Source organism: Trichoderma evansii, assembly GCF_050947405.1.
Source record: "Trichoderma evansii strain SZMC 28006 chromosome Unknown GGI43scaffold_20, whole genome shotgun sequence".
Classification (NCBI taxonomy): domain Eukaryota; kingdom Fungi; phylum Ascomycota; class Sordariomycetes; order Hypocreales; family Hypocreaceae; genus Trichoderma; species Trichoderma evansii.
In genome coordinates this window covers 310,520-322,261 of record NW_028145186.1, presented here as the reverse complement: position 1 = coordinate 322,261, position 11,742 = coordinate 310,520, and the positions used below count along the sequence as shown (strand labels likewise).

The 11,742-nt window shown below is 48.4% G+C and overlaps 2 protein-coding genes across 2 annotated transcripts; both read left to right on the top strand.

Annotated features, from left to right (window-relative positions):
• Positions 1-819: 819 nt before the first annotated feature.
• GGI43DRAFT_179488 (uncharacterized protein) lies at positions 820-1,892 on the top strand. The gene has a single exon (XM_083199825.1). The coding sequence runs from the start codon at positions 1,066-1,068 to the stop codon at positions 1,774-1,776; it is 711 nt and encodes a 236-aa protein (XP_083057637.1). The 5' UTR covers positions 820-1,065; the 3' UTR covers positions 1,777-1,892.
• Positions 1,893-10,186: 8,294 nt separating this feature from the next.
• On the top strand, positions 10,187-11,498 carry GGI43DRAFT_178678 (P-loop containing nucleoside triphosphate hydrolase protein). Its single transcript, XM_083199821.1, has 8 exons — positions 10,187-10,313; positions 10,399-10,430; positions 10,496-10,522; positions 10,601-10,680; positions 10,752-10,774; positions 10,841-10,869; positions 10,924-11,181; positions 11,292-11,498. The coding sequence occupies exons 1-8, from the start codon at positions 10,282-10,284 to the stop codon at positions 11,462-11,464; spliced, it is 654 nt and encodes a 217-aa protein (XP_083057636.1). The 5' UTR covers positions 10,187-10,281; the 3' UTR covers positions 11,465-11,498.
• The last annotated feature ends 244 nt before the right edge of the window (positions 11,499-11,742 follow it).

Below are 11,742 nucleotides of genomic sequence, written 5' to 3'. Positions count from 1 at the left end.
TTGTTCGTCGGAGTCCTGAGGCCTCTTTGTCTCTCCTCTCTCACGGAGCAATCAAGTGCGCTGCAGTAGCTGAAGCCAAACTCTGGTGGTCTAGATTTGATCAACGCCAGCACTAAGCGGGGGAAGAGGGCCATCAGGCACGGCAGAGTGCAGCTGTGGACGCACAGCCTAAAGCCATGCAGCACATAGAGCCAATCCTAGCGTGCCACTCGGGGTGTTTCCACCACATGGCTGCTTGCCGCGGTGATGCCTTGATGGCACCTAAAGCTGGGCCCGGTTAGAGCTGAAGTGGACGCAGGCCATGACAGCTGCTTGTGCTGGACCCGCGCCGTGTCGATCCGCTACCCCCGAGCACAGCCTCAGTGCTTGCTTGGGAACAGGAACGCTCTCTGGCAGCCCGCTGTTTTTTCATCTGCAAACATCTCTCTCACTTCGGCCCCCTCGTTGGGCATCCATCCCACACCAGACATACTCGCAGCACCACGGTTCTCCAGTCGGTTTTCTTCCATCCCGACATTCATTTACACCGCTGGACTGCCGCTGCGAGATTCTGGCTTAGATGAAAGTTTGCTGCGAGCTTATCGACGGGCCTAGCAATTGCACCTGTCGTTTTGCGATTCACCCCTTCTTTTGGATATACTCTTAATACTCTCACTCCCTCCGGTACGGCACTGCGTGCTCAGTACACAAGGCTCTTCCTTACGCATTTCCATCTCTTCTTGTCACATAGCTGCGCGAGAGTTTACGCATAAGTTACAACGCACTACTAATTAGTGGTACCACCAGTAGACCATCTGGCCATTGCATGTATGTACGCCTTGCATTCATAGCCCCTAGCAGCTGCCGCTTACTTGTACTGATCATAACCTGCAGTGTCGTGTGGGTAGCGTTGGTGGAGACTCCCAAGGCTTGCTTGCTTGCTTGCCTGATTTGACTTCTATTTTCTATCCTGCTTTGGATTTCGGGCTCGGGCCAGTTCTTCGTCCTATTGAATAGTTCGCGCTGCTAGGCTGAACCGAATCTCTGCCTCGACTGCCTTGTGCATCGCACGACTCGGCTTGGGCCATGGCTCCATACGATGACGACGTCCATCAGCAGCAGTATCATCCCTCGAATTCGATCCCAGATGCTGCCTATCCAGATGACTCGCCATTCCGGCTCCAGCTTCAGTCAAACTATGGCAACGGGGGGTTTCCGACTGGTCCTTCGCATCCCATGCCTGGATTTACGCCTCTGGGTTCTCACGTCGGGAGCCAGCCTGGATATCAACCTCAGCATCAAGTCCAGCCTCAGCAACAAGGAGCTTGGCAACCCTATGACATCCCCAGCAGTCCTCCTCCTCCGTATGACCCGAGTCAAGCTCCAAGCGCATACCCATACCCACAGAACAATGCAACAAACACTGCGGCTGCTCAGACTACAAATGCACACACGCGCGTTGACGTACACGTCCAAACCGAGGGGATCGAAATGATGCCCTTGCAAACCGTACCGACGGCGACGTCGACGTCGCCAGCTCACATGGCGCCTTTGGCACCCGGGGCCTCAACCTCGGCATTGACCCAAGCCAGCCAGGCTGCTGAAGACCCCTACAAGCTTGATGCAGCTGCTATGGAGCGTAGACGCAAGCAGAGACGCCTCAGAATTTGCATCATCATTATGGCTGTCGTATTTTTCTTCTTTGGCGCATTGATCATTGGTGTAGCCTTGGGTGTTGTCAAAGGAGCACTCAACCATCCGCCACCTTCTTCTAATCATGATGACCATGGTTTCTGAGGCAAAAGTTGCACTGGATTTTCTCCTTTGAGCCGCTGCTGGAGCCGGGCAAATTATTCATTCATTTTACGATCGCTGCTTTCCTTTCTATCACATCTTCTCCTCCTTCTTTTTGTTTTAAAGCTTTCTTTTATTCTTTATCTTTCATTCTTTCGCCAGGGCGAAGGAATTGTACCATTCAGGAACAGGAAAGAATGGGCAATGGTTAAATATTTAGGCATGCTACCCACATTATGAGATGTGCGAGCGAGGTGTCTTGGCGTCTGTCTGTTTTGGTTTATCTGGTATCGAGTGCTATGAGCTCATTATTTTGGTTTTTTCACGAAGAAGGCTGGGTGTATCAGCATATTCATGTGTGTTTAGATAGATTTTATTGCTGGTTTGGTTGGGCGTATGGAAAGCGAGACATATGATTTGTTGTTGGCTATAATTGAGAATAAGCGGCACTAAAAAGGGAGGGCGGGCCGGATTATACGATCTATGTTTTAATATTGTTGGGTGGGAAGTGATATATTTGTAGGTGCTGGCTACTGAGCCTAGGAAAGGGAAGTTGGTTTATACCATAGCCAGCGAGCATTTAATAGACAGGGGATTATGGCTATTGTCCCTATTTGATTGATCAGTCTTCTGCGCTTATCTCTACCTTGGAGTGATTGATGATGTACTGCCTGGTATGACTTATTCATGTCGAAGACGAAAGATTTGAAGTCTTGTTGAACTGATTCCCTGACTATTGACGTGGATTTTGTATAGGAAAGTCTACTCTTGAAGGATGGGCGGACTGGCCTGTTGATGTTTAGATTGCCGCTTCTATTTAGCAACTGAAGTCTCTAGGCATATAGCTATTTGTTAATGCAAACATTCCCATTATCCAGATTAATCTTGTTAGAAAAAAAAAAAAGGTCCTTGTGTACCCTCTTCGGCAACAGCAATTGCATAAGCCATAGGTTCCAGTCAGCCAAAGCACTACAGCGGGATGGAGAGGCATAAATTCTTTTATTTTGCAAACTATAGTCATGTGCATTCTTGTATAAAACTGAAGGAAAAGAGAAAACACATAGAAAAAAAAGAGAAAAAATACAACAAAGAAAATCACTCCTAATACGGCAGCAGCTTTGAGTAACTTCTTCTACCATGGAAAAGGCGTGGCTACTAAACCCTTCACCCTTGTAAGCTCTCCTCTATACGAGATGCAACTAAGAGAGATGGGACTCTATGGCCCGGCTTTACCACTTCACCACGATAGGTAGCCATGGCACGAGAATAATTATAGAAAGTTCCTACAGCAATAGCGTGTATCGATCTATAGCGGCAACGGCGTAGGCTGGCCGTTCTCGAGGCGAGCCGCTTAGGTGGATTAGCGGAATCGCCGGCAGCTGGGTAAGCCAGAAAGCTGACATGGAAGAGTACATGTAAGTTGTGCTAGTACGACTCGTAGGGCTTCTGGCCGGGGTGTGAGCAATTGGATTTAAAGATATTACGCGCGGGTAGCCCGCATGCTATTCAAATTCTACTCGCAGCAGAAGTTTCTTCAAATACCTAGTATAGCACTGCCGGCAATGCACAGGTACAGTGCATGCATGAAGCACAAGCATGGAACTGGATACCCTGGCTACTCGATGCAGTAAGCAGCTTGGCCCACGGAATCTCACTCACGATCATGTAGCCATGGATTCTTGTAGAAACAACGACCGATTGGCCCAGAGTATGGGCATTTCAAGCTCGGTGCTAGAAATGGATGACTCGGAGCTGCGGTACTGAATCTGGAGTAGCATGTTCCATCTATAGTACGAATCTGGCGACGTGAAGACTATCTTTGGAGACGCTGTCCAGAAAGAGAAAGGGTTGTTGCATGTGATATTGCTGAGACGGTCTGGTAACCACACGCATCCACATCAACCAAAACTCTTTTCTCTTCGTCTTACCGCTGGTGCAAATAGTATTTTCTGCAGCAACAAGAGGAGAAGCATATATCATGGGAAAGAAACTCCATTAGGAAGTTCACAAACCTAGGAGCTTCGGAGAGATCGACAACCTAGCGGCAGCTTTCGGCGGGTTTTATGATCTTCAAGTGCTAGATTTGCAGTTTCGCGGAGGATATACGCAAGTTGGATGCCCCCGAAGAGGAGGTAGCAGCTGCAAGAAGAAGAAAAAGTTCCCATATGCAAGTTACGGTCTCCAAAAACTGATAAGAGCCCTCTCTGTTGTCTTGACAAAAGTCGGCTCCGAAGCGAGCAGGGAATATCCGGGGATGCGATGTAGTATCGACAAAAGACCAGGGTTCCAGACCGACTCTGTGGGAATTTCCCAGATTGGATGAAACAGCCGCGAGTGAAGGGGTGGACGCAGGCTGTCCCGCGTGTCCCTTTCTTTTTCTCTCTTTCTCTTTCCTTCTTTCTCTCTTTTCTCTTTTCTCTTGTTCGGTGGTATTTCGTTCTTTATGAGATATCAAGGAGCTTACTCGGATAGTCCGAACGAGGTAATCGAGGCCGAGATTCTAAGTCTGGGTCTGAATCTGACGTAAGTGCAGCTGAGCTCGAGATTGTCATCGTATATGCAAGCTCTAGTTTTGTTTCTCTTGTCCCTTTTTTCTTCTTCCGCTCCACACGGTTCTCGCGGCTATGATCCGTGCGCAGATCGCAATCATTAGGAATAGGTTGTCTCTGATGGCCTCGTGACAAAAAGTTGTTAAATTGCAAAATAGTGGATTCGGCCTCGGTATCCCACAGTAGGTTAATGCCATCTGGGCTATTCCGAGACATAACCAGGGAGAGATGAGCTGGCCCACGGCGTCTGTGAAGAATGGCAAGCCACGATTGCTGCTGATGGTGGCAATCATTAGTTATCTTGGTGTGCCGCGCATGTACAAAGTAGGTAGGGACTTTCTTATTATGTGCATGGGGGCGATGGAATATATCATAAAGGGAGAGAAGAAAAAGAAAACACCTAGCTTAGTGCGCGTAACGTGTCATATACAGAGCAGGGGTCGATTATCTGTCATATGCCTTGATGGAGGGATGATAGAGACACGAATTGAAACAGTAGCTGGGTTAAAAAAAAAAAAAAAAAAAAAAAAAAAAAAAAAAAAACGACAGGCAGATACTAAGTTGTGCCAAAGAAAGAGAGATGGATCTCAAGAATTGGCGTACAGTAACATTAGTGTAAGACCAATAGCGGCAGCATGTGATGATGACGAAAAAAGATCCTGGCAGAGCTGAGCTCGTAGCAAGAGGTTGCAAATTCTCTTTTCAGGATTTGGCTATCCTCAAAATGGCTGTTCGAATGAGAGACAATTTACATTTGAAAAAAGAAAAGAAAAGAAAAAAGAAAGTGGAAAAGACTTCTGCTCGTGACGGCCTTCTGAATTACGGCTGTAATTTGGCAGCTGTTTCTACAACTACCTACCTGCGTATAGACAGCAATAACAAGGGTCCAAAGAGCGGTACCTTCTCAGCCACCAAATTGTCATCCCCCCTCTTCTATTATTATGTTCTTCTTCTTTATTAATTACCAACAAAAGGACCGATCATACCTGACAATGCCAGCAGTAGAACCGGCTTGTGAGATGTTTAGGTAGTATCCTGGGTGCCTACGTCCTCCGTATAAGTCAGAAGCAAAGGCCTGTATCTTAGTAATGATATGAGCCAAGAGATACCCAAGCGAACTTGGTCATTTGTATTGATTTAATCAATTGATAGTAAGAGAAATCGGGTCCTTCTATTGCTGCTACAAGTCTAATTACATATTCCCCGGCACTGGATTCGAGGTGGCAGTAGCATGTACTGCGATGTACTACCTTAGTACCTACCATTGACGTTTTCTAGTGGTATTTCCAGCCTGAGGCTCTAATTCCCCCCCCCCCCCCCTCCTCAGTTTGTTTCCTCTTTCTCAAGCTCTCTCTCTAGGTACTACTGACAGATGTTACGTCCACTTTTTCATCCATCTTTCTGCTCTTTACGCTTCTGCCCACCCAATTCAGCAATTTTCTCAGCTGTACTCGTCTTTTTTTCTCTCTCTTGTACCATCTCTTTCCTAGCTGTCAACCCACGGCCTACTGGTGAGCAAAGGCATGGCTGACCCTCATGTGAACCAGGACCCAGCATTCAGTTCAGTGTGAGTGGTCCACGGCTGACAGGTACAGGGCCCTTGAAGAGAGCTGATCGCAGACTAGCTGGCCCGCCACGCGCGAGGTCATAAACCAACCGGTCCTGTTTTGACAGCTTAGAGGGGACCCCGGCACCAGCTAAGCCAGCCTTGGCCTGGAGCTTCTTGTTTCGTGCCCAAACCACTAAAACGCAGCGGGGGAGAAGCCTCACAAGAGCCGCTGGCGAGATGAGATAACAAAAGCACCATCGAATGTTCACAAACTTGGCCCCTGCCAAACTTGCCAGGCCATGGAACCCAGGCATTGCATGAGCCAGGCTGTGATGCCGCTGCCGCTCTCTCCACTCTGCTCAAGCTCGCCTCAACTTCAAGCGTTATGCTGGGAGCGGTGCTATGGAGCATTTTCAACCCAATGGACTGGTGGGTGCGCCCCTTGGGTCTATTGGGTCATTCATTCATCGCATCTCCTTCAAAAGGCCGCTAAGAGGGACTAATGAGTAATACTAACTGCTATTACTTGACCTAGGAAGCAATTACATACAAACATTATAGCAGCAAGAATTACAAGTACGTCTGCTCAAATGAGGCGCCTAGAAGAAGCTTGTTTGTTCACTGACATGTCCGCTCTTCGCACTAGTACGAGTACGAGTATTTTCGATTTCCGACTCGGCTCCCCCCAGGGACTAACACCAACGCAAACTCGCTGCCGTCTGCAAACCGAATCTTGCATTGTATTAGCGCTCGTCTGTGCCGGTAAATCGCTACTGCTTTCCACGATGCTGGGAGCTTTGACAAGTTTACGCGAGCTCCATCAGATCCTTTAGCGCAACCTTGGGCGTACGACGGGAGCTGGCATTATTCGTCTCGTACAAGCATGTCTTGATTCAAGCACCACGGCACACAACCCGGAGCTAGTTGAGCTGCCTTATGCCCTGCCGTGGTGGAAAGTGCATGCTCCCAGTTTTTTGGGTCTTCATTTTCAAAACCGTCCTTCCTCGCTTCCTGCTCGTACCACTCTGAGACAAGCTTTAATACGCCTGATTCTTGCACAGCCTGAGCCTTACGTTCTCAGAATAGTCATAGCTTATTTACTGGCTGCCTGATGATCTTCACTGGCCCTAAGCGTGAGGGTTTTTTCATTCTTTTCTTTCTCTCCTCCATCATCCTCTATTCTCTTTTGGCTTAGATAGGCTTCCGCTCTACAGTATGACGGGGTTCCCTTGCTCTGGTGGTGCGTCCCAAATACTTGGACGGCGGACCCGACAGCTCAAATTTTGAAAGAGGACCCTCATTTTTATTGCCCCCTGTTGATTTTGTCTTGGAATCCTACCCTGGGGCTTGATTTCGACCGGGCAAAAAGCTTTTTGGGAGAGAGGACATTCGTACCCAATGCCACCCCAGCTGAATCTTCCCTCAGATGCGGCACTGCCACTGGCGATAACACGATATGTTTCTCTCTTTTTCTCTCCTTGCACCTTATACCCTACTCGTGAAGGCCACTGCTACCTACATGAACCGAATCCTTCCTCTCCCTTCCTTGCCTATCTACTCAGCACACGAATACTACTACTACTACTACTACTACTACTACTAGTACTAAACGAGTGATATTACTATCATACTGTGCATGTAGCCCTTCACTGGGGTTGGTGTCCACGGCAGCCCTTCTTACACACTTTCACTCTCTGTCGTCATCAATGGGGGTATTGCATTGATTGCCACCCCCAACTCACATTACTCGGCACTCGGCCGTACTGCTGGCACTTATACCTGCAAGCACTTTTACGACCTGATACAGCTACCTACTGGTGCTGCTACTTGGTACCAGATTCCAGCGTGCTCTTCTGCCTGGGTTGTATTATTATATGTTCCTGGCCGAGAAACGTCAGCTATTCTTTGTTTGCACCCTCCCGCTGTCGAGGCTGAAGGCCGATCAATGGGCATGGATGAGCGGCATGCATAATCCAAGTCAAGCATACCCTACCTACTAATCTAAAGCTCACCAGCTCTTCCATGCATCTACATAGCATATGCATGCTCTTTGCATTGAAATTTTGAGTGACAAAGGAGGAAGAAGATGTATTAGTCACCTATCATAATTATTCATATTACTACCATACTGCCTACCATACTACCATAGCATCGCCGCTACCACCACTACCATGCTCCCTCCCGTCTCTATGCCCTTTCCTGTTCCGCATGAGATCGACGCTAGTAGGAGTGTGAACGAGGAAAGGCAAATCTAAAGACACAAACACCTAACCGGATGACCTGACTCAAGGCAAGGTACGTAGGTCAGAGGACAGATCAGACAGGCAAGCCCGTTACTACTGTCCTCGCCCCCCAGCGAGGCCCGGAGGCGCTATGGAGCTACTAGACAACCTGGTAATAGTGGCACTGACATGTTTTAGCACCTTTGGGACCCCCGGCAGCCTTTACGAGTATACTCCATACCCACCTTACCTTATATCCCTCTTATACCTTATACGGTGCTACTTGCGCCAGCCACTCGCTGACAAAAGATCTGCTACTCGGTCTGAGCGGTAGGGAAACGCGATTCGAAACGCCACGATACGACACGGCACGATTCACACTCGCATTAACAGGCTCTTGGCCTGATCTCCATACACACCCCGCACTATTTTATATCATACGCACCAAGAGACGCCATCCCTTGCGTTCGCCCTACAGCAAGTCCGTCTCTCCCCCTCCATAGGGACTAGCCTGCCTGAAGACCAGCTGCCTAGGGTTCTCTTTTTAGGTGCTGGGTTAATAGGGAGTGGTGCTGTTGACTCCCCATTTAGTAGCTTGGCAGCTTTTTATCAAAAGCCAGATCATGGCTTGAATTCTTTGCTTTTTCCCTCGCTCCTCTGGTCTCCTGCGTGTTGCGAGACAATTGTTTCAGTGCACTACCACCCGCCTCACTTTTTTTTTTTTTTTTATTTTGTTTTATGTATTCCTGTTTGCTTTTTCTTATTTTATTTTCTTTTTGAACCCTCTTTTTGTCTCATCTCGCCATTTTCCTTCCCTCTCCCGAGTCCCCGCCTTGCCTTGTTTCTCTGATTTTCCTATTTGCTATTTTCCTTGCTATTTTTAAACCTGGCTATATCACTGCTACTGCTACCACTTCGCTATTGTGAGCAGCCGCCTAATACCTGAGACTGTAGGTAGCCGCCTCCTTCTTCGGGCTCTTTGCACCTGCCCGTATACAAAAGCGAAGCGCAGCCCGTGTTCTTTCCTGTCCAACTTGATCAGCCAGATTCTCCCCTTTCTCCTTATATTCACCATCTTCAACCTCTTCAACCACTGGATCCTCCTCTTTATTTTCCTGCAAACTCCCCGAACCTTGCATCTTCTTCATCTATTGATCAGCATCCTGACTAACGTCTTCTGACGTAGCCGCAGTAATCCTTCCCACCATACTCGCCAGCTCATTCATTCATCCTCAACCCTCATCTGCGCCAACCTCCAACCAACTGCAGCCTACCCAGGCACGGCGCTATTCTACTTCCAGCCGCTCTCCCTCATCCTCAAAGCATTCTCAATTCAACATTAGTATACCTGGCATTGGTATCTTTGTCTTACGTCTCTTCCTATCATCATCTGACACTGTCCTCGCTTCACCTCGAACATACTCGACGTTGAATAACTGAAAAGAAAAAAAAAAGCGACAGATTATTGTGAGAAACGAGATCGAGCGAGAGTGCTGCTATTAATCTCACACATATACGGGGTACAGCAGCTGCTTCTACTGTTTTCCGTTTTCGCTTAAGAAAAAAAAAAGACCCCCCGCCCTGCAAAGCCGTTTTAGTGCTGCAACTTGACATTCCCAGCCTAGCAGCCACATCAGTCGACGGCCGAGATCCTCGCAATCCCCGTCATTTTGCGGTTCCGCTCAGTCTGCCAGTACTTTTGCAATATAACCGCCATTCACCGCCCCCACGACGGTGCAATTTTTCCGGCCTTTCTCGACAGTGACATTATCTGGCTGATTACTCATTGCAAAACGACCGACGTCTTTGTCCATTTTTCATTTTTCTCCCTTTGCAGCCATTGCCTTTGGTTTGTCTCCCTGTCCCATGCCCACTGTGTCCTCAGCCGTCTCACCTGCGCTTAGTGGTTCGATTGGTCGGCTTTTTATACCCCGGAACTTGCAGCATCTGCAGCATCTGCAGCTACGCGAGGCGAACGGTCCCGAAATTTGTCTCATCAACAGCTTCGTGTTTCACAGAGTACAATCGCGGACCGTCCCTCAAGGCTTTATACAGCCTGCGCGCAGCACCAAAAGAGGCTTTGGTGAAGTTGTAAACAGTTCACGGCTGTTACACGACAGCCTTCAGTATCCCCTATTATAAGCCCCATAATTATTTTGGCCTCATTGCGCCATAAATCTCAGCAGCCATGCCGCCTCGAAGCCCCTTCTCATCGTCGAGGTAATGACATAGCCCTACTGCACCCGCTCGACACGTTGTGCCCATGTCATATCTTTGGCTAACCGCTTTGTTTCTCTCTCTTTAGCCGTGAGCTCCACGTGGTTGTTCTTGGTGCAGGTATGCCGTGGCTAAGTTTCCGAACCAAATTAATGTATCACGTTGCTGACGATATTCTCATTTAGGTGGTGTCGGCAAAAGTTGCCTCACTGGTGAGTCGTCCAATTGACAGATATCCTGCATGAGATTTCCGTTATCAGCTCGGCACCTCGTGACTGACGCTTGGGCAGCCCAGTTTGTTCATAATGAATGGATCGAGAGCTATGACCCTACTATCGAGGACTCTTATCGCACTCAAGTCCAAGTCGATGTAAGTCTCCAAGGATGAGGGCTCGTGTCTGTGTACCGTTGACAGTGTATCTAACAAACATTTCTCTCCAGGGTCGACAAGTGATTCTAGAAATGTAAGTTTCCATTGGCTGCGTGAGTACCTTGGCCACCCTAGACGTATGCTGATATTGAGACAATAGCCTCGATACCGCTGGCACTGAGCAGTTTGGTATGAAATCTCTGCCTTCTTCTCCCACAGCATTGCCGACTAACGCGAGAGTAGTGGCCATGAGAGACTTGTACATGAAGACCGGCCAAGGTTTCCTGCTTGTTTTCAGCATCACGTCTCACTCGTCGTTAAGCGAGCTGGAGAGCCTGCGAGAAGAGATTATTCGCATCAAGGACGAAGAAAATGTCCCCATGGTGATTGTCGGCAACAAGGCCGATTTAGAAGAGGGTCGACTCATTCCTCGTGCCAAGGGCTTCGCCGTCTCTCAGAAATGGGGAGCTCCGTATTACGAAGCCAGTGCTAGAACACGAAGTAAGTCTCGTTTCCGCTGTCTGTGCGGGCCATCCATCTGCCATTCCAAACTTTATGTTTCCTTCCTCAAAGTTGCCTCTCACAAGCACATGTTACTAACCATTAATCAGCCAATGTTGATGAAGTGTTTATCGATCTGTGCCGCCAAATGCTCCGCAAGGAAGATGAGACGGCAGAGCCCGATGAGGGTTCGAAGATCGATGCACTCAAGAGCGCCAGCAGCAAGCGCAGGATACGCTCCAAGTTCCGCGACAGCACTCATCCGCGATGCGTGATATTGTAATTGGCTTCTTTTCATTCCCAAGAACCAATTACACCGATATCGGTTTTGAGAGAGAAGGCGGAGGTTTGTCAAGGATCACCAGCAAACGGAGGAGCCCTTGTATCGGATGGACTGCAAGTATGATATACCCGGATGATTTGATTGTGTTTGCTGTTTGAGCAAAGCGGAAAAAAAAAATGTTTTGGCATGACAGAGCGCCAGGTTCTCGCACGGTAATGCAACGAATCTCGCGACAACTGGCCTTGGGAATTTGATGGCAAGGGCTTTGAAGCCCAGGC